The sequence below is a fragment of the Trichechus manatus genome, unplaced genomic scaffold (assembly GCF_000243295.1).
Source record: "Trichechus manatus latirostris isolate Lorelei unplaced genomic scaffold, TriManLat1.0 scaffold00197, whole genome shotgun sequence".
Classification (NCBI taxonomy): domain Eukaryota; kingdom Metazoa; phylum Chordata; class Mammalia; order Sirenia; family Trichechidae; genus Trichechus; species Trichechus manatus.
The window spans coordinates 517,605-543,091 of record NW_004444133.1 but is presented as its reverse complement, the minus strand read 5'-3'; the positions used below and the strand labels follow the sequence as shown (position 1 = coordinate 543,091).

General features: G+C 37.4%; 1 protein-coding gene across 1 annotated transcript in view; it reads left to right on the top strand.

The window, feature by feature from the left end:
- Positions 1-25,487, top strand: part of CPLANE1 (ciliogenesis and planar polarity effector complex subunit 1) — a 171,696-nt gene that overhangs the window by 67,216 nt on the left and 78,993 nt on the right. The window contains exons 25-33 of the mRNA XM_004387899.2: positions 1,332-2,271; positions 4,144-4,292; positions 4,890-5,077; positions 8,700-8,782; positions 9,516-9,595; positions 12,553-12,630; positions 15,771-15,963; positions 21,257-21,550; positions 21,749-22,516. Of these exons, the coding sequence (XP_004387956.1) occupies positions 1,332-2,271; positions 4,144-4,292; positions 4,890-5,077; positions 8,700-8,782; positions 9,516-9,595; positions 12,553-12,630; positions 15,771-15,963; positions 21,257-21,550; positions 21,749-22,516 (2,773 nt within the window). The remainder of the gene's footprint in view (positions 1-1,331; positions 2,272-4,143; positions 4,293-4,889; positions 5,078-8,699; positions 8,783-9,515; positions 9,596-12,552; positions 12,631-15,770; positions 15,964-21,256; positions 21,551-21,748; positions 22,517-25,487) is intronic.

Here is a 25,487-nt window from a genome sequence, read left to right as displayed (position 1 = left end):
AATATACATAGCAAAGCATACACCAATTCATTAATTTCTACATGTACAATTCAGTGACAGTGATTATATTTTTCAAGTTTTGCAACCATTCTTGCTGTCCTTTTCCAAATTATTCCTCCACTATTAACATAAACTCACTTCCCCCTAAGTGTCTTTTTAAAAATGTTTTTTATTGTACTTTAGATGAAGGTTTACAGAACAGATAGTTTCTCATTAAACAGTACACGTATTGTTTTATGACACTGGTTAACAACCCCACGACATGTCAACACTCTCCTCTCGAGCTTGGGTTCCCTATTACCAGCTTTCCTGTCCCCTTCTGCCTTCTAGTCCCTGTCCCTGGGCTGTTGTGCCCCATTAGTCTCATTTTGTTTTATGGGCCTGTCTAGTCTTTGCCTGAAGGGTGAACCTCAGGACCCCCTAAGTGTCTTATCTAGCCTTTTGAGTTGTTGTTGTCAGTTTGATCCCATATGGATAATTCTTTTTAAAAAGCACAGTGCTCAAGGCAGACATTCTTTACTAGTTAATCTAAATCATTAGTTGGTTTAAAGAAGACTTCAGGGGTTATTAGTTATTTTTGGTTTAAGGTTTAAAGATTATCTCAGGGCAGTGATTTCGGGGGTTCATGCAGCCTCAATGGCTCCAGGAAGTCTAGATTCCATGAGAATTTGAAATTCTGTTCTTCGTTTCCCCGTTTTGTTCAGGATTTTTCTTTAGAATTTTTGATCAACATGTTCAGTAATGGTATCTGGGCACCATTCTTCTGGTCTCATACCAAAGGAGGTAGTTTTTTCTGGAGGCAATTAGCCACCCATTCTGTTTCCTCCTCCTGTTCCTGAGTCTCCTTGTTCCTCTGCTGCTCTAGGTGAATAGACTGATTGTTGTACCTTGGATAGCTACTTGTAAGCTTTTAAGACCCCAGGCACTACACAGCAAACTAGGAGGTAGAACAGAAGCAGCTAAAAATGATATTAGGCCAATTAACTGAGATGTCCCATGAACCATGACCGTAAACCTCCAAACCAAGAAAACAAATCCCATGAGGTGTTTGGTTGCACATAAGTAGCATTAACAGCTATTCTTTTTTGTTGTTGTTGTTGTGAAAATATATATCACACAACATTTGCCAGTTCAGCTTTTTTCAGGTGTATAGATTAGTGACATCAATTACTTTAATCAATTGTACAACCCCAGTCCCTCATTTAAAAGATAATGGAGGCACAAAAAAAGGTAGATGACTTAATCACTGGAGAGAATATTTATTGTCTGTTCAAAGATGGATTTTAGTGATTAAATGATTTTTTAATTTTTTCAATTTTGTTCTGCTATAGAAATGCCCCAGGTCACATGGAATTAACATTGATTGGTAAGCACAGTGAAAAAAAGAAAATATATAATCAGAAAGAAGATTCTAAAAGTAAAGAAGATCATGAAAAGTCATCACAAAATGCAGTTCCTGTAATAGGTGTTTGGGAATTTGAACGTGATGATGATGAATATATTAAATTCCTTGATCTCTTCTTGAGTTATGTTCTTGAAAGAGACTTACTTGGTTCCTGTGATCCTGGTATTCCATTTTTAACCAGTTTTTCTTCTCATCTTAGAGAACATGAACTTAATTCTTTAGTTTTTGATGTGCATACAACATTAAAACGACGTCAGGGCAAAACCAAAAGCCAGAATGTGTTCAGAGCTGGCTCTTGCTTTGTGGTTGCTCCTGAATCATATGAATCTGAAAACTCATCCTCTTTAAACAATGAATGTGCCGTACGTTTGGAAAACCGGGCACTTTCTGCTTCAGTAGTGGTTAATCAAGGCATCAGACCTTGTGTAGAGAACCCTTTGAATGAAGTCAATAAAAATGAAGCAAAGAGTGGATTGTTTGGTTTAAAACAAAAGTCAATTTACAGAATGCAAAATGACAACCGAGAGAAGCCTCTAGTCCACAGATTGTCGACCTACGCTTTTTGCACTCCCAATTCTGTTAAAACCAGATGTCTTTTCAAAGCAATTCAAAGCAATGATCTTAACCCTCAAGAAGATCTTCCTGTAGCACTAAGTAATACATTTGGGAATATAAGAAGGTTGCTGGAATGGATGATAAGATGGTCTGATAGAAGACTGCTCTGTGATTCTAATATCACTAAGTCATCCTGGGAGTACGGTCCAGTAATTCGTGTAAAGACCTCTACAGCTGCCGTTCTTACATCATTATGGCTTTTAGGACAACCCTATTTTCCTACATATAAAGCAAAAAATGCCATTATTAAGGTAAGTGCGTGAATTGTTTATCACATAAAAATGAAGTTTCTTGTTTTAAATTAAAAATATGTTTATCAAAGAATCACTAAGTAACTGAAAGTTAATTTCAGTGTTGATTATCATCTGTTTCACCTGGGGCTTTTTTTTTATAATTTTTTTTTCCTTTTTCTTGGTTCCTTTAATTCTTAAAAATAAACTAGTGAAAGTGCTGTGAGGTTTTGAGACTTTGTGTGTCTTTAAGGGAAGAAGATAATTTTAGGTGACTTTAATAGTGATATTACATTTATATTACTTCTAAGTTTCAGGTTTGCTTTAGATGAAGAAAGACTAAACCTGAAACCAAACCCGTTGTTATCGAGTCAATTCTGACTCATAGCGACCCTAGAGGACAGAGTAGAACTGCCCCATAGGGTTTCCAAGGCTGTCATCTTTATGGAGGCAGACTGCCATATCTTTTCCTGCAGAGCGGCTGGTAGGTTCAAACCGCTGACCTTTTGGTTAGCAGCCAAGGGTTTAACCACTGCATCACCAGGGCTCCTCTAAGACAAACGAGTCAGTTATTAAGTTTTTATTATTGGTATCTACTCACATGTATTAGGGGATCATCTTACTTGTACTCTCTGGCCAGAAGAGGTTGGAGAACCAAACCTAGAAAGGCAGATGTGTGTCAGTAGATGAGTTAGTTATTTATTAGCTATTTGTTCTTTTCTCTAGTCAATAGCAAGTAGCAGTCTGCTCTTTTAACTATTTTCAAGAGTATTTTTTGCATAAAATAATTTCTGATTGTGTAGTTGCTGCTGCAACTCACAAAAAGAGAAATATAGATAAACTTCTTGGAAAACAAATTTTTTTAGTTTTCTTAATATGCGTGGCAGAATAGTTGGGATGGGGCATTTTTTAATACTTGGAGAATTTCAGTAGTATCTAAATTAGTTCTGTTTCAATGTGCTTTCATTCTTAAATAGTTTATTCTAGATTGAAGGGTGTGAAGTTTTCATGTGTATGAGTTTTTGTGGGTTTTTTTTTTAAACCAGTTTCTGTTATCCTAAGGTAGTTTATCTGATACTGTGATATTTGTTATTGAAATTTGTAAGTAGTTCTAGGGAATTCCTACGTACATTTCTGAGTAAGCGACAGATGGGATATCCTTTGTATTCTAAGTAAGCGACAGATGGCATATCCTTTGTATTTTCAGCTGTGTGTATTTTTGCTCACTATTTATACCATTCTTAAAATAATTACTAAGTATCATTATAATAGCAAAGAGAATGAAATGAAAGTAACATTACATTGTTATCAAGGCTTGGAACCGGTTCTTTTTTTCTCTTGGTTTAACTCCCTGCTGAGAATTTGCATTTCTAACAAGTTCCCATGTGATGCTAATGCTGCTGGTTAGGGCTGAGAACCACCAGTAGAGCAGTAGTTCTCAAGATTTATTATACATAAGAATCACCTGGGGATCTTGTTAAAATGTAGATTCTGATTTAGTATATCTGGGGTGGAATCATTAACACTGCCTGGGAACTTGTTAAGAATGCAAATTCTCAGCAGGAGGTTGAACCAGAACAAACTGGTTGGAAGTTCTGATTTTTATTGCCGTTGTTTTGTGGTTTGAAAACAGTGGCAATATACCTTACAAATTTGTAAGGCTGATTGTTTTTTTTAATACTATTTAGGTAGTCAGAGTTTCCTTTTCCAGGTAAAATAAAGACTTGCTTATTGCTTCAGCAACAAATATTGGGTAGTAGTAATACAGTAAATACTTGATAAATGAATAAGAATGAATCAGGAGAAGTTCTGTAGATGTGAATAATTTTAAAATATGAGGAAAAATAAGGAGTTCAAAAATGAATACTAAGTACTATAAATGGTTCATTTTAGGTTCTGGAGAATCATTACTCTAGGTCTCAGACTGGACCCAATATTGACAGTAAGAGCAAAACAGATGCTGGCTCTTCAGTTGCTATATCAACTCAAGGTGTAGCTAAGGAAAGAAATGATCAAAATGAATCTTGTCAGAATATCTTGAAGTAAGTTGTTGATTATACCCTGTCTTTCAATAGAATATACCTGGCTTGATGATGTTTGGGCTTCAGTGGGAGAACTGAACCCTTGAAAGTTAAAGGAATGAGCATTTCTTTGAATTAGAAGAGCAAGAAGTGAGCATTTTCTGAATTGCTGTAACAATTCATTGCAAATTATGTTTCTTCCCTATTGATCTATCTGGTATATTCAAGAGCGGAGCTAATATATCCTGCAAGTTCCATTTATTTATTTATATTAATTTATTTCCTGTGTTAGAGGAAGCTGAACTAGTAATTTCATCCATTTGTACATATGAAGTAACACTATGAGTAGTACGTTTTTGAACACCAATGCCAAAGCCCTTATAGCAGGAAAATTCCTTTGTGAGACTGGCATAGAATTTAGATAAGTTGAAATTATTCTAATCCTTTGAGTAAATAGAAACTAGGATGTTGAGTCGTTCATTGAGCTTCTAGTATGTACCACGTATGATAAAAAAAGAGACTTTGTTTTTATAAATATGAAAACTAAATTCTTTGTTTTCAAAAACCAAATGAAATGAAAGTGAACTCTTTTTCTCTAAGAATGGGTTATAATTTTAGCTGCTGCATTTTTGTCCATAGAATGCCACCTGAAGCAAAAAAACTTGAATTAAAAGAAACCAGTGATGAGTTTATTTCTGTCACTCATAATCCTGAAAAAGAACTTAGAAATATTGATGAGGATCTTGTAGAAGAAGTAGAAGCATTCGCACAGGAGAAAATGGATATGAACATATCAGACTATGAAGGTCAGTTCATTTAGATAATTTTCTTTGGCTTTATTAATTGGATATTGATGAATAATGATTATCTATGATAACCACACATCTGTCAGTTTGTCCTACTATTGTGACTTGCGTGTTGCTGTGATACTGGAAGCTTTGCCATCGGTGTTTCAAATACCAACATGGTCACCCTTGGTGGACAGGTTTCGGCAGAGCTTTTGGACAAAGACAGACTAGGAAGAGGGACCTGGCAGTCTACTTCTGAAAAAACTGGCCAGTGAAAACCTTACGAATAGCAGTGGAACATTGTCTGATATAGTGCTGGAAGATGAGCCCCTCAGCTTGGTAGGCACTCACTACTGGGGAAGAGTGGCCTCCTCAGTAGAGATGACCTTAATGACGTGGATGGAGTAAAGCTTTTGGGACCTTCATTTGACGATGTGGCACAACTCAAAATGAGAAGAAAACAGCTGCAAACATCTATTAATAACTGGAATGTGGAATGTACGAAGTATGAATCTAGGAAAATTGGAAGTCATCAAAAATAAAATGGAATGCATAAAGATCGCTTATCATAGGTGTTAATGAGCTGAACTGGATTGGTAGTGGCCATTTTGAATCAGACAATCATATGGTCACTATGCTGGGAATGACAAATTGAAGAGGAATGATATCATGTTCGCCATCAGAAAGAACATTTCAAGCTCTATCCTGAAATACAGTGCTGTCAATGATAGGATAATATCCACACGTCTACAAGGAAGACCAGTTAATATGACTATTATTCAAATTTACTCACCAACCACTAATGACAAAGATGAGGAAATTGAAGAGTTTTACCAAATTCTGCAGTCTGAAATTGATCAAACATGCAATCAGGATGCATTGATAATTACTAGTGTTTGGAATGTGAAAGTTGGAAACAAAGAAGAAGGGTTGGTAGTTGGAAAATACACCCTTGGTGATAGGAACGATGCTGGGGATTGCATGATAGAATGTTGCGAGATCAGTGGCTTATTCATTTCAAATACCTTCTTTCAACAATGTAAATGGTGACTATACATGTGGGCCTCAATAGATGGAAAACACAAGAATCAAATCAACTACATCTGTGGAAAGAGATGATGGAAAAGTTCAATACCATCTGTCAGAACAAGACTGGGGCCAGCTGCGGAACAGGTCATCAATTGCTCGTGTGCAAGTTTAAGTTGAAGCTGAAGAAAATTAAAACTGGTTCACGAGAGCCAAAACAAGACCTTGAGTATATCCCACCTGAATTTGGAGACCATCTCAAGAATAGATTTGATGCACTGAAGACCAATGATTGAAGACCAGAAGAATTGTGGGATGACATCAGGGACATCATACATGAAGAAAGCAAAAGGTCATTAAAAAGACAAGAAGAAAGAAAAGACCAAAATGGGTCAGAAGAGACTCTGAAACTTGCTCTTGGACTTAGAGTAGCTAAGGCGAATAGAATGATGAAGTAAAAGAGCTGAGCAGAAGATTTCAAAGGGCAGCTCGAGAAGACAAAGTAAAGTATTATAATGAAATGTGCAAAGACTGGGAGTTAGAAAACCAAAAAGGAAGAACACAGTCAGCATTTCTCAAGCTGAAATACCTGAAGAAAAAATTTAAGCCTTGGGTTGCAATTTTGGAGTATTCTATTGGCAAAATATTGAATGACATAGGAAGCATCAAAAGCGGATGGGAGGACTATAGAGTCACTGCACCCAAAAGAATTGGTTGACATTCAGCCATTTCAGGAGGTAGCATGTGATCAACAACTGATGGTACTGAAGGAAGAAGTTCAAGCTGCACTGAAGGCATTGGCAAAAAACAAGGCTTCAGGAATTTGTGGAATACCAATTGAGATGTTTCAACAAAAGGATGCAGTGTTGAAAGTGCTCACTTGTCTCTACCAAGAAATTTAGAAGACAGCTACCTGGTCAACCGACTGGAAGAGATCCATAATTTTGCCCATTCCAAAGAAATGTGATCTAACAGAATGCAGAAATTATCAAACAATGTCATTAATGTCACACGCAAGCAAAATTTTGCTTGAAGATTATTCCGAAGCAGTTACAGCAGTACATGGATAGGGAACTGCCAGAAATTCAAGCTGGATTCAGAAGAGGACGTGGAACAAGGGATATCATTGCTGATGTCAGGCGGATCTTGGCTGAAAGCAGAGAATACCAGAAAGATGTTTACGTGTGTTTTATTGTCTATGCAAAGGCATTCGACTGTGTGGATCATAACAAATTATGAATAACATTTTGAAGAATGAGAATTCCAGAACACTTAATTGTGCCCATGAGGAACCTGTACATAGACTAAGAGGCAGTCATTCGAACAGAGCAAGGAGATACTGCATGGTTTAAAATCAAGAAAAGTGTGCATCAGGGTTGTATCCTTTCACCATATTTATTCAGTCTGTATGCTGAGCACATAATTCGAGAAGCTGGACTAGATGAAGAAGAACGTGGCATCAGGATTGGTGGAAGTTTCATTAACAATGAGATGACACAACCTTGCTTGCTGAAAGTGAAGAGGACTTGAAATACTTACTGATGGAGATCGAAGACTATAGTCTTCTGTATGGATTACACCTCAACATAAAGAAAACAAAAATCCTCACAACTGGACCAATAAGCAGCATCATGATAAACTGAGAGAGTATTGAGGTTTTCAAGGATTTCATTTTACTTAGATCCACAATCAACACCCGTAGAGGTAGTAGTCAAGAAATCAAACGACATATTGCATTGGGCAAATCAGCTGCAAAAGACATGTTTGAAGTGTTAAAAAGCAAAGATGTGACTTTGAGGACTAAAGTGCAACTGACCCAATCTATGATATTTTCATTCACCTCATATGCGTGCAAAAAGCTGGACAATAAATAAGGAAAAACCAAAGAGGAATTGATGCGTTTCAATTATGGTGTTGGCAAAGAATATGGACTATACTATGGGCTGCCAGGAGAATGAACAAATGTTTTGGAAGAAGTACAGCCACAGTGCTTCTTAGAAGAGATGATGAGGAGACTTTGTCTCACTTACCTTGGACACGTCATCAGCAGGGACCAGTCCCTGGAGAGAGACATTATGTTTGCTGAAGAAGAGGGTCAACGAGAAAGAGAAAAACCCTCATCGGGATGGATTGATACAGGAGCTGCAACAATGGGCTGTAGCATAGCAACGATTGTGAGGATGGTGCAGGATTGGGCAGTGTTTCATTCTGTTGTATGTAGGATCGCTATCAGGTCTGACCTGATGGCAGCTGACAGCAACAAGCCCTTTTACAATTATTGAGCCTCTTGCCTTACATATGTAATTATTATAGATCTCTTCATTTCTGTGAACTAACTCTATGAAATTCCTGTAAGACTTCCTTAAAACAGGAACTGTTAAAGTACAGAAACTCTTAGAGCTTTACAGGGTTATACACACACAAGGCCACCGAAGCTCATCTGTGATTCACCTGATGAAGAGGAGATAGTGTTTCTAAAAATATTTTTGTTAGAAGGATAGAAAATATTTCTGCCATTTAAATTTTCTTCTGTAATTTTCCTTGAACCTTCTAAACAGTCAGTAGATTATTTTTCATGTGGTCAGTTTTCTCTTTCTCTTGTGTTTCCCTGTAGAAAACACCAAAGAACTCATTGAAAGCCTCAAAAATCCCAGTATTGCTATTTGCATGCATACTTTACCACAGAATTCAGAAGAAGTAAGTCAATCATTAGTGGATAAAATTATTCAACTTTTGTCTACTATTTAAATTATCCTTAAGTGTTTTAATTCACTGTTATTCAATACATCATGTTATCTCTTAAAAGTGGACTATGGAATATAGCCATGCCATGCAGCATTTGTCTTTCACTAAAATTTTACTCTTGCCAAAATGTCTAATAATTTAAGGCAAATAAATTTTCATTTCATAAACCACTTTAGTAAGTTAACCTAACCAAGAGTTGTGAAAGCGTCCTTTATTCAAAAAGTGTAATTCAGCTAATAATGTGCAGTTTTTGTACATATATACACTTTTATGTATTATTAGTGTTCTCAGAACTTTAACTATACACTGAATTTGCAGGTAGGACATAGCCATTTTTAATTATTGAAAAAATTGTTTAAAAAGGATTAGTTTTTCCTAATTTATAGTTGTTTTCACAGAGTAATCATGTAGTGATGGGTATATATAATTTATAATGTATTAGTTTACTAACATCATCTTGTCTTTGTACTTTCTTATGCTCAATGAAAGGTGATGGGCCAGAGGCAATTCATCCAATATAAGGATCTTGTTAGAACAGGACTGGGAGTACATTTTAATGTTTGATTTCTCACTTGATTTTGTATTGTTATTCTAGATGATGTGAAATGTGAAATTCAAAGTATGTGAGACAGTAATACCTATTTGTTCCACGGTTTTCTATTTTGGGTACTATTAATTTTAACAGCATTCCACAGGAGAGGTTCAGTGTTCAAGTGAAGAACCGTTGGAGACATATATAGAGAAAAACTCAACTGAGCCGAAAAGGTAAGGAGGAAAACAGTATGGAAATGATCATAACTGGATTGTTTACCTCACTGAAGCTTTCAGCTTTTTTCATAATTTACAGTATGTATTTATTGGTGCAATTGTGTTTCTAATGAAATTGTAACTTCAATTTATAACAATGGTATAAATGATTTAATGATACCTAAAATGCCTGAACAGAAGGTTTCAAAGGGTGGCTCGAGAAGACAAAGTAAAGTATTGACATGTGCAAAGACCTGGAGTTAGAAAACCAAAAGGGAAGAACACACTTGGCATTTCTCAAGCTGAAAGAACTGAAGGAAAACATCCAGGCCTTGGGTTGCAATATTGAAGGATTCTATGGGAAAAATATTAAATGATGCAAGAAGCATCAAAAGAAGATGGAAGGAATACCCAGAGTCATTGCACCAAAAAGAATTGGTCAAACCCAAGGTTGAGAAGGGGTGTTGACATGTCGTGGCGTTGTTAACCAATGTCATAAAACAGTATCTGTACTAACTGTTTAATGAAAAGCTTTTTTGTTCTGTAAACCTTCATCTAAAGTACAATTGAAAAAAAAAGGAGAAAAAAAAAAAAGAATTGGTCAGCATTCACCCATTTCACGAGGTAACATATGATCAGGAACTGATGGTACTGAAGGAAGAAGTCCAAGCTGCAATGAAGGCACAAAGAACAAGGCTCCAGGAATTGACGGAGTACCAACTGAGATGTTTCAACAGATGGATGCAGCACTGGAAGTGCTCAGTTGGTCTATGCCAAGAAGTTTGGAGGACAGCTGCCTGGCCTACACACTGGAAGAGACTCATATTTGTGCCTTTCCCCAAGAAAGGTGATCCAACTGAAGGCAGAAATTATCGAACAGTATCATTAATATCACACCAAGTAAAATTTTGCTGAAGATCATTCAAAGGCGGCTGCAGCAGTATATTGACAGAGAACTGCCAGAAATTCAAGCCGGATTCAGAAGAGGATGTGGAAACAGGGATATCATTGCTGATGTCGGATGGATCCTGACTGAAAGCAGAGAATACCAGAAAGGTGTTTACCTGTGTTTTATTGACTATGCAAAGGATCATGGCAAATTATGGATAACATATCAAGGAATGGAAATTCCAAAACACTTGATTTGTTCATGAGGAACCAGTACTTGGATCAAGAGGCAGTCATTGGAATAGAACAAGGGGATACTGCGTGGTTTAAAGTCAGGAAAGGTGTGCGTCAGGGTTGTATCCTTTCACCATACCTATTAGGTCTATTCTGAGCAAATAATCCAAGAAGCTGGACTATACGAAGAAGAGCGGGCCATCAGGATTGGAGGAAGACTCATTAACAGCCTGCGTTATGCAGATGACACAACCTTTCTTGCTGAAAGTGAAGAGGACTTGAAGCACTTACTGATGAAGATCAGACACCACAGTCTTCAGTATGGATTATACCTCAACATAAAGAAAGCAAAAATCTTCACAACTAGACCAGTAAGCAACATCATGATAAATGGAGGAAAGATTAAAGTTGTAAAGGGTTTCATTTTACTTGCAACCATGATCAATGCCCATGGAAGCAGCAGTCAAGAAATCAAAAAATGTATTGCATTGTGCAGATTTGCTGCAAAAGACCTCTTTGAAGTGTTGAAAAGCAAAGATGTCACCTTGAAGACTAAGGTGCACCTAACCCAAGCCCTGGTGTGTTCAGTTGCCTAATATGCCTGTGAAAGCTGGACGATGAATAGGGAAAATCTGACACCTTTGAATTGTGGTGTTGGAGAAGAATATTGAATATACCATGGACTGCCAAAAGAGCGAACACATCTGTCCTGGAGGAAGTATGACCAGAATATTCCTTAGAAGCAAGAATGGTGAGACTTTGTCTCACATGCTTTGGGCATGTTATCAGGAGGGATCAGTACCTAGAGAAGGTTATCATTCTTGGTAAAGTAGAGGGTCAGTGAAAAAAAGGAAAGCCCTCAAGGAGACAGGTTGACACAGTGGCTGTAACAGTGGGCTGAAGCATTACAACTCTTGTGAGGGTGGTTCAGGATGGGATGGTGTTTTGTTCTCTTGTACATAGGGTCACTGAGTCAGAACCGACTCAGTGGCACCTAACAACAAGAAAATACCTTTTATTCTCCCATCCTTATCAGCCTTATCAAAATAAAGTATAGCTTTAAATAGAACAAAGTTTATTCAGCTGCTAATCAGGGAACCACCTTTCCATTTTTATTGAATCAAATGAAGAACAGTTATGAGACATATGCAGACTTTCACTTAAACACTCTTATAGTTTGATTACTGCATACTGTCAAGTAGGACTATGATGTGAATGTACTCTGCAAACCTGCCTGTATTGCTTCAAGGAGAGCGGAAGGCAGCTCTTTTATTTTTTTGTAGTTTGGATATGATTTCTTAATTTTTGGAATTTTAGAATTTTTGAATTACCTTGGGTAAGAGAGGCAACATAATCAGATTTTCTGGTATACAAGTTTTGTCCGGTTCTTCTGTGGATAATTAACAAAAAGGATATATTTAATGTCATTTGCCTTTACAAGTCATACAGATATTTCTATCAGTAAAAACTGGTCTTTATAATTTCAGATGTGACAGTGGGCTCTTTAATGTTCCTGAACAAAGTGTCTGTCTGTTCCATAAGTAAAATTTGAGATCCCACTTAACCTCATGTCCCCTCGTTTCAGATTCTGTTGTTTTCTGTTGCTGAGAAATCAGTAGTGTTCACGTAGTATGTTAAGTCGGCATACCTACGTTAAGTCAAACAAGGTTTTGTTTGAATCTGTTACTAATTACTATGGAGACAAGCGTAAACAGATTATAATTATGAGCTAAGCGTTGCAGAGGATTAGAAGATATTTAAGACTCTTAGATGTCTGAGAATTAGATCACTTGTACCTTAGATAATTTGAAGAATATCTTGCTTCCTAATCGCCTATTATTCTTTATTTATAGTATGATTGAAGACTTTTCAAGTTCAGAACATACCATTTCTCATTCGATCTGTGTAGATGTAAGTTCAGAGATCTCTAGGTAAGAATTTTTGCCTACTGTGCCATTATGAAATAATTGTTTTTACAAAGAAGTATGAAATCATGACTAGTGTACCATTTTGAAATAATTACTAAATGTTTTTTACTAAAAACTATGAGAGTAAAATGAAAGTAACGTGAAGCATTGAAAGAGCAACATAGGTACACATTTCTGAGGACTTTAAGCAAATTATTGAAAAATTTTCCTCTAACAATTGTGTTTTAAATACATACAAGAGCTATTTTAAAATCGTCTTTTCTGAAAAAAGAAGGAAGGTAGTGAATGTATTATTGAGTGTCGTTGCTCACTTTCAGCCTCTAACAGATTTTTTTTTTCCCATACAAAAATTTATACATACATTGTTATATGACCCTAATTGCTATCCCCATACTGTGACAGCACACTCCTCCTTTCCACCCGATTCCCCATGTCCATTCAGCCAGCTCCTAACCCTCTCTGCCTTCCCATCTCACCTCCAGACAGAAGCTGCATTTGTAGTCTCTTGTATCTACTTGAGGTAAGAGGCACACTCCTCACAAGCATCACTTTATGTCCCACAGTCCAGTCCAATCCCTATCTGAAGAGTTGGCTTTGGAAATTGTTTTAGTTCTGGACTGATAGAGAATCCAGGGGTCATGCTTTCTGGGATTCCTCCAGTCTCAGTCAGACCATTAAGTCTGGTCTTCTTACTAGAATTTGAGTTTTGCACCCCACCTTTCTCCTGCTCCATCAGGGACTCTCTGTTGTGTTCCCTGTCAGGGTGGTCATTGGTGGTAGCCGGGCACCATCTAGTTCTTCTGGTCTCAGGCTGATGAAGCCTCTGGTTTCTGTGGCCCTTTCTGTCTCTTGGGCTACTACTTTCCTTGTGTCTTTGGTGTTCTTCATTCTTCTTTACTCCTGGTGGTTGGGAACAATTGATGCACCTTAGATGGCCGCTTGCAAGCTTTTAAGACCCCAGATGCCACTCACCAAAGCATGATGCAGAACATTTTCTTAATAAGCTTTGTTATGCCAGTTGACCTAGATGTCCTGTGAAAGCATGGTCCCCAGACCCCTATCCCTGCAACTGTGTCCCTCAAAGTGTTTGATTGTATTCAGGAAACTTCTTAGCTTTGGTTTAGTCCAGTTGTGCTGACTTCCCCTGTAGTGAGTGCTGTCCTTGCTTTCACCTAAGATAATTCTTATCTACTATCTAGTTAGTAAATAACCCTCCCCACCCTTGTAACCATCAAAGAATGTTTTCTTCTGTGCACTAACAGATTTCTAATAATGTTTGTAATACTTTTAATTCTCTCATAGGACAGATTCATCCAGTTACGTTTTTTTTTTTCTTCTTTTTTTTTTGTACTTTAGGTGAAGGTTTACAGAACAAATAGTTTCTCAGTACACATATTGTTTTATGACATTGGTTAACAACCCCACGACATGTCAACCCTCTCCCTTCTCGACCTTTTTTTTTGGTGAAAATAGACATAGCCAAAGATACACCATTTCAAAAATTTCTACATGCACAGTTCAGTGACATTGATTACGTTCTTCCAGTTGTTCTGCTATTCTCACTTTAAATGAAGGTTTACAGAACAAAATAGTTTCTCATTAAACAGTTGGTATACATGTTGCCCTATGAAAATGGTTAACAACCCCACTACATGTCAACACTGTCCTTACTCAGCCTTGGGTTCCCTATCACCAGCTGTCCTGTCCCCTTCTGCCTTCTAGCCCTTGTCCCTGGACTGCTGTGCCTCATTAGTCCCATTTTGTTTTATGGGGCTGTCCTATCCCCGGCTGAATGGTGAACCTCGGAAGTGACTTAAACACTGTGCTTAAAGGGTGTCTGGGGGCCATACTCTCAGGGTTTCTCCAGTCTCTTTCAAGCCAGTAAATCTGGTCTTTTTTGTGTGTGTTAGAATTTTGTTCTACATCCTTCTCCAGCTCTGTCCAGAACCCTCTGTTGTGATCCCGGTCAGAGCAGTCAGTGGTGGTAGCTGGGCACCATCTAGCTGTAGTGGACTCAGTCTGGTGGAGGCCTTGGTAGCTGTGGTCCATTAGTCCTTTGGACTAATCTCAGTTATGTATTTTTACTTTCTTTTTCAGAAGTTGAACAGAGGTAAGGCAGCCTGAGTGTATAGTGTTTAGGAGTCTTGTTAAAATAGGAGGATAATATAATACAACTTTACATGAGAAAAATTCTACATAATTAATATTGATGTCCTTACTACTTAATGAAAGCAAAGCCCAATAAAGTTGTCTTAAAATACGCAGATCAGTTGTAATGCCTGTTTTTTTGTAGATTTGCTAAATAAAATTTCATTATTGAGCACATTGGATGCTCTATAAAAGGCAAATATTCCTGAAGGGTAATGAGTATAAACCCAAATAAATCTAAATGCAATTTAATATATTCCTTTATTTTTGGAAACGTAACAGTCAACTCATTTGACTCTGATATTTACCAGCCCCATTACTTAGTTTATGGAATTGGTTTGCTACTATGTTAAAGGAATCATTCCCACTACTGTTGAAAAAACAAATAAAAACTTGCTTTGATCTGTAATGTTTTTTTGAATAAGAATTTATTTTTCTTGTTAGGGTGTATTATAAATGTAAACTCTATGGTTTGTTTGGAAATACTATCTATTGTTTCATATTTGATGATGATCAGTAGTACTTTGCTCTGCCAATCCTAGAATAAAACATTTTTCACTCATTCATTCCCCATTTTTCCTAACTCTATTCTGGGTCACTAATTTCAGTCAAAAAAACTTACTCCCACATCAAATTACACAGTCTATACAGTTAATCCGAATGATTGTACAGGTCTCCAACACAGATACCTAGAAGCACCAGGCAAGTAAAATAAAAGCGTGAACCGTTCTAACACCACAGGGAGGTGACTGTGGTTGACTTGACAGTCTTAATGTAGACATTCAGGTGAAAAATTGTGTTGACTGACAAATGTGTCTAGTGGCTGATGAAGCCTATTCAGTAGAGAGATCAGCTCTAGGGTTTGTTTCCTATAAACCACCAGAGTAACCTTTAAATTAGAAGAAAAGAGTGAGTTCCAAATACACAGATCATATACATCTAATTTGTTATTTTGTTGATTAATGTGTGTTTTTTATTTATGTGCTTCCACATAGTGCACAGGTTTCTGCGTTTAAAGATAAATCTTCCTCAGTTCCACCTTTCATATCAAATGGAGTCAGTGTTGCTTCACAAACACCTGTTTTACCACCTCACAAGACCCAGAGAAATGAACCCAGGGCTCCATTACCAGATTCTTCAGATTCTGTTAGGCAGATGCTCCAAGATGAAATGTTTAAATTAGTTCAGGTGAGCATATTTCTATATAAACAAGCAAATCTACACATGGTATATGTAGGATTTTAAAATATCTAGTAGTAGACAACTGAAAATTAAATTGCTGGCGTTTTTCTGCTTTGGGGACTCTTCATTTGTCATTCAAAAGCTAATTCTAGTGCCTAGCATCTTCTCAAAATGACTTCTTTTAACTGAGATGTTTGGGATGCAGAGCTGCTCATGAAAGTGAGATGGTGGTGGTGGGGTACTAAACCCAGGCCAGTGGACTCCTGCTCAAAGGTATCCAAAGTTTATTTTTCTACCCGGGTGATCATGTCAGATTTCTTATCCTCAAATGAAATTTTGAGCTTGGTGTGAAACTGTCAACTGCATTTCAAAGTACTATTCACTTTGACTTCCGTCATCTTGTTCTTGCCTGGCTAGCTTTTTCTCTGTCTTCCAACAGTTTTTAATTTTCTTCCTTTTCTTTTTTATTCCTTAAACAGTAATTTCCCTCAAATCTAACCTTCTGCTAATTTGTTCTACATTCACTTCCCTGTCCTTTTTTTTTTTTTTTTCAGTTTTACTGTGGTAAAATATATCCATATCCTTTATGTGATATAGTGTACCATTTTTTTAAAATATTATTTTATTGTGCTTTCAGTGAAGGCTTATACAGTGGTGTAGGTTCCCGTTCAACAGTTTGTACACAAATTGTTCAGTGACATTGGTTACATTCTTCACAATGCATGAACATTCTCTTTATTTCCTTTCTGGTTGTTCCATTTCCGTTAATCTAATTTCCCTGTTCACTTTTGTTTTAAAGTAGTTGCTGATCATTTGGTCTCATATAGGTAATTTTTTTAAAGGAGCATAGTACTTATGGGTGATATTCCGTATTTTGTGAGCCACTATGTTATTTAGTTACAAGGTGATCTCAGGGTTTCGTTTCAGTTCAAGGTTTGAAGAGTATCTCAGGACAATAGTCTCAGAGAGTCCTCCAGTCTGGTTTTTTAATATTTTTTTTTTATTTTTTAGAAATTTGAGGTTCTGTTCCACATTTTTCTCCCACTCTATCAGAGTCCCTCTACTGTGGTCCTAATTAAAACGTGTAATACACCATTTTTATATGGTGACTTTTGGTACTTGTTTTCTCTTCAAACTTTCTCTTCAATACTTCTTCACCATGTCCACTGTCACATGAAACTTACCAGAACTGATTTATTCATATTCTCCCCAGTCCCTTCTTTCCCTTTCTTAGTTATTAGGACCTCCTGTTCTACCAACTTACTGTTTTATAAGCATTCTCAAAGTGTTACCTATGGATTACCTGAGGACTTGTTAAAATATGCCACCCTGTATATTTATCAAGTTCCCGAAGCAGTTCTGATGCTCATGAAAGATTAAGAATCACTGTCTTAAAGTCTTCTTTGCCTTTTTTCTCTACTCATATCCAATGTTTTACTATGCCCTGATTCTTTTGCCCAGAATTGCTATTTCTAGTCATATAGGCACTTGCTTTTTCTATAGCTGTAGCCAATCTTAGATTCTTAGGACTTCATGCTTTCATTTTATTTTTAATCTTTATTGAGGAATAATTTACATAAAATACAATTCACCAATTTTAAGTGGACACTGTGTTGATTTTTTTCTCCATTCTCCTCTTCCTACATATACTGGTAATCACCAGTCTTCTTTGGTCTTGATGGGTTTACCTATTCCAGATATTTCATATAGGTATGATTATACAACAACATATGGTTTTTCAACAACATACATGGCAGTTATACTCATGGACCTCATTGGATGGAATACACAGGAATCAAATCAACTACATGTGTGGAAAGAGATGATGGAGAAGCTCAGTATCATCAGTCAGAACAAGGCCAGTGGCCAAATGCAGAACAGACGATCAATTGCACATATGCAAGTTCAAGTTGAAACTGAAGAAAACTGAAAGAAGTCCACGAGAGCCAAAGTATGACCTTGTGTATATCCCACCTGAATTTAGAGACCACTCGAGAATAGATTTGACACATTGAATACTAATGACCAAAGACCAGACAAGTTGTGGAATGACATCAAGGACATCATACATGAAAAAAACAAAGAGTCATTAAATAGAAAAGAAAAAAAAGACCAAAATGGATGTCAAAAGAGACTCTGAAACTTGCTGTTGAACGTAGAGTAGCTCAAGTGAAAAGGAACAAATGATGAAGTAAAAGAGCTGAACAGAAGGTTTCAAAAGGAGGCTGGAGAAGACAGAGTAAGGTATTATAATGAAATGTGCAAAGACCTGGAGTTAGAATACCAAAAGGGAAGAACACGCTGGCATTTTTCAAGCAGAAAGAAATGAAGAAAAAATTCAACCCTCGAGTTGCAATACTGAAGGATTCTATGGGCAAATTATTGAATGATGCAGGAAACATCAAAAGAAGATGGAAGGAATACACAGAGTCACAGTACCAAGAAGAACTGGTTGACATTCAGCCATTTCAAGAGGTAGCATATGATCAAGAACCAATGGAACTGAAGGGAGAAGTCCAAGCTGCACTGGAGGCATTTGTGAAAAACAAGGCTCCAGGAATTGAGAAAATACTAATTGAAATGTTTCAGCAAACGGATGGTATGATGGAAATGCTCACTCATCTATGCCAAAAAATTTGGAAGACAGCTTCCTGATCCATATTTGTGCCAATTCCAAAGAAAGATGATCCAACAGAATGCAGAAATTATCAAACCATATCATTAATATCACATGCAAGTAAACTTTTGCTGAAGATAATTCAAAAATGGTTGCAGGAGTGTATCATCAGAGAACTGCAAGAAATTCAAGCTGGGTTCAGAAGAGGACATGGAACGAGGGTTATCATGCTAATGTCAGATGGAGCTTGACTGAAAGTAGAGAATACCAGAAAGATGTTTACCTGTGTTTTATTGACTATACAAAGGCATTCAACTGTGTGTGGATCATAACAAATTATAGATAACATTGCAAAGAATGGAAATTCCAGAACACTTAATTGTGCTCATCAGGAACCTGTACATAGACCAAAAGGCAGTCGTTCCAACAGAACAAGGGGATACTGCATGGTTTAAAATCAGAAAACGTGTGTCAGGGTTGTATCCTTTCACCATACTTATTCAATCTGTATGCTGAGCAAATAATCCAAGAAGCAGGACTATAAGAAGAAGAATAAGGGATCAGGATTGGAGGAAAACTCATTAACAGCCTGCAGTGTGCAGATGACACAACCTTGCTTGCTGAAAGTGAAGAGGACTTGAAGATGAGGGTCAAAGACTACACCCTTCAGTATGGATTATGCGTTAACATAAAACAAGAATCCTCACAATGGGACCAATCATGATAAACGTAGAAAATGCTGATGTTGTCAAGGATTTCATTTTACTTGGTTCCACAGTGAATGTTCATGGAAACAGCAGTCGAGAAGTCAAATGACATATTGCAATGGGAAAATCTGCTGTAAAAGACCTCTTTAAAGTATTAAAAAGCAAAAGGCTTGTTTTGAGGACTAAGGTGCACCTGACGCAAGCCATGATATTTTCAATCGCCTCACATGCTTGTGGAAGCTGGACAATGAATAAGGAAGACCGAAGAAGAATTGATGCATTTGAATGATGGTTTTGGTGAAGAATTGATGCATTTGAATGATGGTTTTGGTGAAGAATTGATGCATTTGAATTATGGTTTTGGTGAAGAATAGCAAATATACCATGGATTGCCAGAAGAACGAACAAATCTGTCTTGGAAGAAATACAGCCAGAATGCTCCTTAGAAGCAGGATGGCGAGACTTTGTCTTACATACTTTGGACATGTTATCAGGAAAGATCAGTCCCTGGAGAAGGACATCATGCTTGGTAGAGAGGATCAGCAAAAAAGAAGACCACCAACAAGATGGATTGACACAGTGGCTGCAGCAATGAGCTGAAACATAGCAATGATGGTGAGGATGGCGCAGGACTGGGTAGCATCTCGTTCTGTTATACACGGTGTTGCTATGAGTTGGAAGTGGCTCATGGCACCTGAGAACAACAAGGATCATACAACATTTGCCTTTTTTGCATGTGTGTCTGGCTTATTTCACTTAGAATAATTTCAAGGTTCACCCATGTGGTGGCATGTCTTCTATTGTCTTTTGCTCTAAAATTTATTGTATGTACATTTTCTAGGACATTCTTCTTCATATATTGTTTTGATGTTATCCTTCTCTCATTCAGTAAATTTCAGGTACAACTTTGTCTACTATATGATGTCAGTCTTGTTTTAAAAATACAGTTTGGAAGGAAATGCACTAAAGTGTCAATACTAGTTGTCTCTGGCAATAGGAGTATGATTTTTTTTTATATGTCTGTTTTTTTTCTGTAATAAGCATGTGTTTCCTTTATAATTTTTAATCTGCAGTGTTTCCCTATTGGTCAACCTATTAAAATGCAAATTCTTCTGTTGGTCTTTTCTTCCATTGCCCCCCCACACAAGTTCAGTGATTCTCAAAGTGTGGTCCCTGGACCAGTAGCATCAACAATCACTTATATGTTAGAAATACAAATTTTCAGGCCCCACCCCAGACCTGTTAAAACAGAAACTCTGGGGATGGGGCTCAGCAAAAAGTGGTTTAACAAGTCCTCCAGGTGATTCTGATGAATGCCAGAGTTTGACAATTGCACTAGTCTACTCATTGTCCTTGCTATAAATCGTCTTTGCTAGCCAATGTGTATGCTAGTAGTTCCCAAGCTTTTCTGCACATTGAAATTGCCTAGACATCTTTAAAAACTACTGAACCTGCTCCCATCCCCAGACATTCTGCTATTAATGATATGGGGTGTGACCTGGCTGTGGGATTTTTTAAAAGGTCCTCAGGCGATTCTAATGTGCAGCAAGTTTTGGAGCCACTGGTGTTACCTTTGCCTTTTATTCAGCCAAGGGAAGTCCTTGCCCTTCACCTGTTTGCTACTCTCTGCTCTTTTCCTTCTTGAAAATCGTTAAAAACACATCCATTCTAATAAGAATACTTTTTTGATTATCCTCACCTTCCTCTGTCAGGTCACTCCTTTGGGATGTTTCTGTTTACAGCTTTATAAATCAAGTCTCATTCATTAGTTAGTGTTCATATTCTTAGCTGACAGCTCCCAAAGGCAGGAAGCTATTCTTTTTTTTCTTTTTTAATTCTCTCCTACTGCTTAGCATTTATGAGTCTGACAGTTACTGAGACAAAAGTATTACTTTTGTGGAATACTCAGATGGCTATTGCTTCCTTAGATTCTTTTCATTATATTTTAAGATTTTTAATTTTTGTTTTATTCTAGCTGCAGCAGATCAACTTCATGAGCCTAATGCAGATTGTAGGGTCATCCTTTGCTAACCTCTCGAATAGTCACCAGCTGGTACAGCAGTCTCAGTCTGTGCATTTGGTGGGAAGCCAAGTGTCAAACCCCGTAAGAGGCAGTGGTGATGTTGAAGACACCAGTGGAAATCTCAAGGACAGATTTTTCATTAAACCACGATCCACGGGAGAGTATACCAGAGAGTCTGGCAAGACCAGCCCACGCTGCCATAAAGGAATTGCCCAGTCTGATCAAAGCAGTAATGGAAATATACAGGTAATACATATAAAAATACCATCAAAGTTGTCCTAGTAGTTCAACTTGTTGGGGTTTTGTTATTTGATTTAATTTTTTTTTAGCACTTATTACCTTCTAACCCCCTCCCAAAGACACACTGAACATCATTTATATAAAATAAGACATCTGTAATATATATATTTTAAACTTACATGATATCTTTTATTTCTCTTCCAGGATGTTCCACATGAAAGTATTCCTTTATGTCATTTAGAAGGCCAACACCAGAATAGAGGACTAACTCCAGCACTTCAAAACTTACCACCCACTTCACTGTCTGCAGCCCCTGCTGCAAATACTCACTTCCACCTTTTGTCCACATCTTCTGCCATTCAGAAGATACCTAAACTTATCCCAGCTGCAAAAACTTTCAGTCCTGGTGATGGTTTTCCTTTGCTTCATTTTCAACCTAAGTGTGAATTCAAGCCCCTTTCCTTATCTACTGGAAGAGTTCCACAAGTTCCCTTCAGGCCTCTGCCACAACCAAGAGAGGCTTGGGGATTATCTGATTCCTTCCAGTCTCCTTTACCACAGAGAGAAAGGCATACTACTTCAATTTCCCATTTGAATTTGAGCCAGTATGATACTGAAGCCGTAAATAAAGCCACTGAGCAGAAGAAATGGGCAGAAACTGTAACTGCAGAAATTCCTACGCATCTGAACATGGATCAGTATGTTGGACAAGAAAACTTGACACCTCAACGGGACTCAATATTTATAAAACCAGAAAAACTATTTGAGGTTAAGCAAGGGCCCCTTGAGATATCGCCTCAGAATTCCTTTGGACTTCCATTATTGCACCTGCAGTTTAAACCTCCTTATATGTTTTCATCTGCCTCGAGAGCATCAGTTACAGTTCCCTCAAAGCCTGTCAGAATGGTAGCAGAAGAAAGAAAATACTCAAGTCTATCGTTACTTCATTCATGCCTATCCCCAGAAAATATGGTAATGAATTTTTGCAGGGTGATGTAAAATCAGAGTCCTGCATTTTTCATACCATAAATAGTATGTGTTCATTGAAAAGCCCTTGCACATTTCCTTTTTTAAAAGAATGCTTCCGTTATAGGAACTAATACATAAAAATTGGTTTAAAATTATAATTGGGTATAATTAAAGGTTTTGGGTCTTTCTTATACATCAATACCAGAATTTACTGGCCTCTTTTATTGATACTCCTCTGCTCAAAGAATAAATAAGATGGAAAATAAAATTGGGTATCCTTGGGTGATGCAAACAGTTAAGTGCTTGCCTGCTAATCAAAAGGATGGTAGTTTGAGTCCACTAGAGGAGTGTCAGAAGAAAGGCCTAGCAATCTACTTCTGAAAGATTAGCAATTGAAAACCCTGTGGAGCACAGTTCTACTCTGACACACGTGGGGTCGCCATAAGCTGGAATCGACTTGATGGCAAATGGTTTTGTTTTGGTTTAAAATAAAATTTTCAAGTGGTTTTCTTATCGTGTGTATGTGTGTGCATGCACCTTCACATGCACACACATATATAAAGACAGAATTTGAGGTTCCTAGCAGTTGTGATGTGATCGTATTCAAATCTGTTAAGGTTAAAATTGTTAAACAGACCCGGGTCTACCAGTAGTTGTGCATGTAATAAAATGGTAGCTTTTTAAAGTACTTAAAACACAAAGACTGAATTTTTTTAAACCTACCACATCCTCTGTAAAGATGTAACTGTGATTTGTGAAATTCAAATTGTTTAGGTTCTAATTTTGTAGGTGACTGTATGCTGTTGTAGGGAGATAATTGAGTAATTCGTTCTCTGGTGTACTTTTAATATTTGAAGTGGGTACTGGGGGAAGATGGTCATTCCTTAGAAAAGATATTTACTGTATTTTCTTTGCTTCTGAACATATTCTGAATGGAAGAAGAAAGGACTAAAAGAGTGGAGAAGTAGACATTTGGAGAAGGATTTAGAATAGTATAATGAACCTCCAGGTTACATCATCCAACTTCAGCAGTTACCAGCATATTGCTAATCTTTTTTATCTATTTAGTCCACACCCCTGTGCATCCTCCCCTTTTCAAATAATTTAAAATCAATTGCTGTACATTATTTCATTTGTAATTATAAGAAGGTTTTTTTTTTTTGAACATTTTATTGTTGTTTAGCTGAAATTTAACAGAGCAGATTAGTTTTCCATTCAGCAATTTATACACAGCTTGTTTTGTGACATTGGTTTCAAATGGCTGAATGTGTCAGCACTCTTCCCCCTTCCTCCCTGGGTTCCCTGTATCCACTTGCCCAGCTTTCCTGCCCCTACCGTACTTCTGAACTTTGCTTTTGGGCAAATGCTGCCCTTTTGGTCTCGTAAAGTTGATTGTTTTAAGGTGTACATTCCTCACTGGTGTTATTCATTCTATAGACCTGATTATTGTATAGCTATAATGCGATCTCTGGGAGGTGATTTCAGTTCCAGTTTTGAAGGCTAAGAACCATAACCTCGGGGGTTCCACCCATCTCTATCAGACCAGTAAGTCTCGTCTTATTTATAAGTTTGAATTTTGTTCTACATTTCTCTCCTGCTATGTCCATGACCTACTGTTGTGATCCCAGTCAGAGTGGTTGGTAGTTGTAGCCAGCCACCATCTAGTTCTGGTCTCAGGCTAGTGGAGACGTGATTCATATAGTCCATTAGTCCTATGGACTGATTGTTTCCTTGAGTCTTTGGTTTTCTTCACTCTTCTTTGCTCCAGACGGGAAGAGACCAATAGTTATATCTTAGATGGCTGCTCACAAGCTTTTAAGACCCCAGTTGCTACTCACCAAGGTAGGATGTAGAACACTGTCTGTATGGATTTTCATATGCCAGTTGACCTAGATGTTCTCTGAGACTATGGTCCCTAGCCCTCAAGCCTAGTATCTCAGTCCTTGGAGGTATATGTTTATGGCTAAGAAGTTTTCATGACTGTGTCCCCTGTGCCACTGTTGCATACAGGGTATATTTGCAGCATGTATGCATATATATGTACGTGAGTATATTTCCATATGCCCTCCCACCCCTCTTCAGCTTACATATCTACCTATGTATCCACTCATACATTATTGTTTGTTATTACTGTTGTTGCAGGATTGTATATGTGTTAGTATTTACCGTTATTGCCTTTTACTCTTGCTTACCTTTCAGTGTCTTCCTTTACCTTGATTATGTTGTGCTGACTTCCTGCATGTTGTGTATTATCTCTCCCTTCACCGATGTTAGTATGTGTGTACTATCTAGTTAGTAATTTTCCCTCCGCCTGCCCATCCCTGGTAACCATCTAAGAATGTTTCTGTCTGTATGAAAACTTTTTCTTTACTTTTTATAATAGTGGTCTCATACATTATTTGTCCTTTTGCGATGGACTTATTTCACTCAGCATAATGTCCTCCAGGTTCACCCATGTTGTGAGGTGTTTCGCGGATTTGATGTTATTCTTTAACATTGTGTAGTTTTCCATTGTATGTATGTACCACAATTTGTTTATCCATTCGTCTGCTGATGGGCACTGAGGTTGTTTCCATCTTTTTGCTATTGTAAATAATGCTGTAATGAACGTGGGTGTGCATATGTCTATTCATGTGACGGCTCTTATTTCCCTAGGGTATATACCTAGGAGTGGGATTGCTGGATCATGTGGTATTTCTATTTCTAGCTTTTGGAGGAAGTATATAATTTTTCATAGTGGTTGTACCATTTTACATTCCTACCAGCAGTATATGAGAGTTCCAGTCTCCCCACAGCCTCTCCAACGTTTGTTGTTTTCTGTTTCTTTGATCAGTGCCATTGTTACCGGTTTGAGATGGTATCTCATTATAGTTTTTTTTTTTTTTTTAATATTTTATTGTACTTCAGGTGAAGGCTTACAGAACAGATAGTTTCTCATGTAACAGTAACACACATGCTGTTTTATGACATTGGT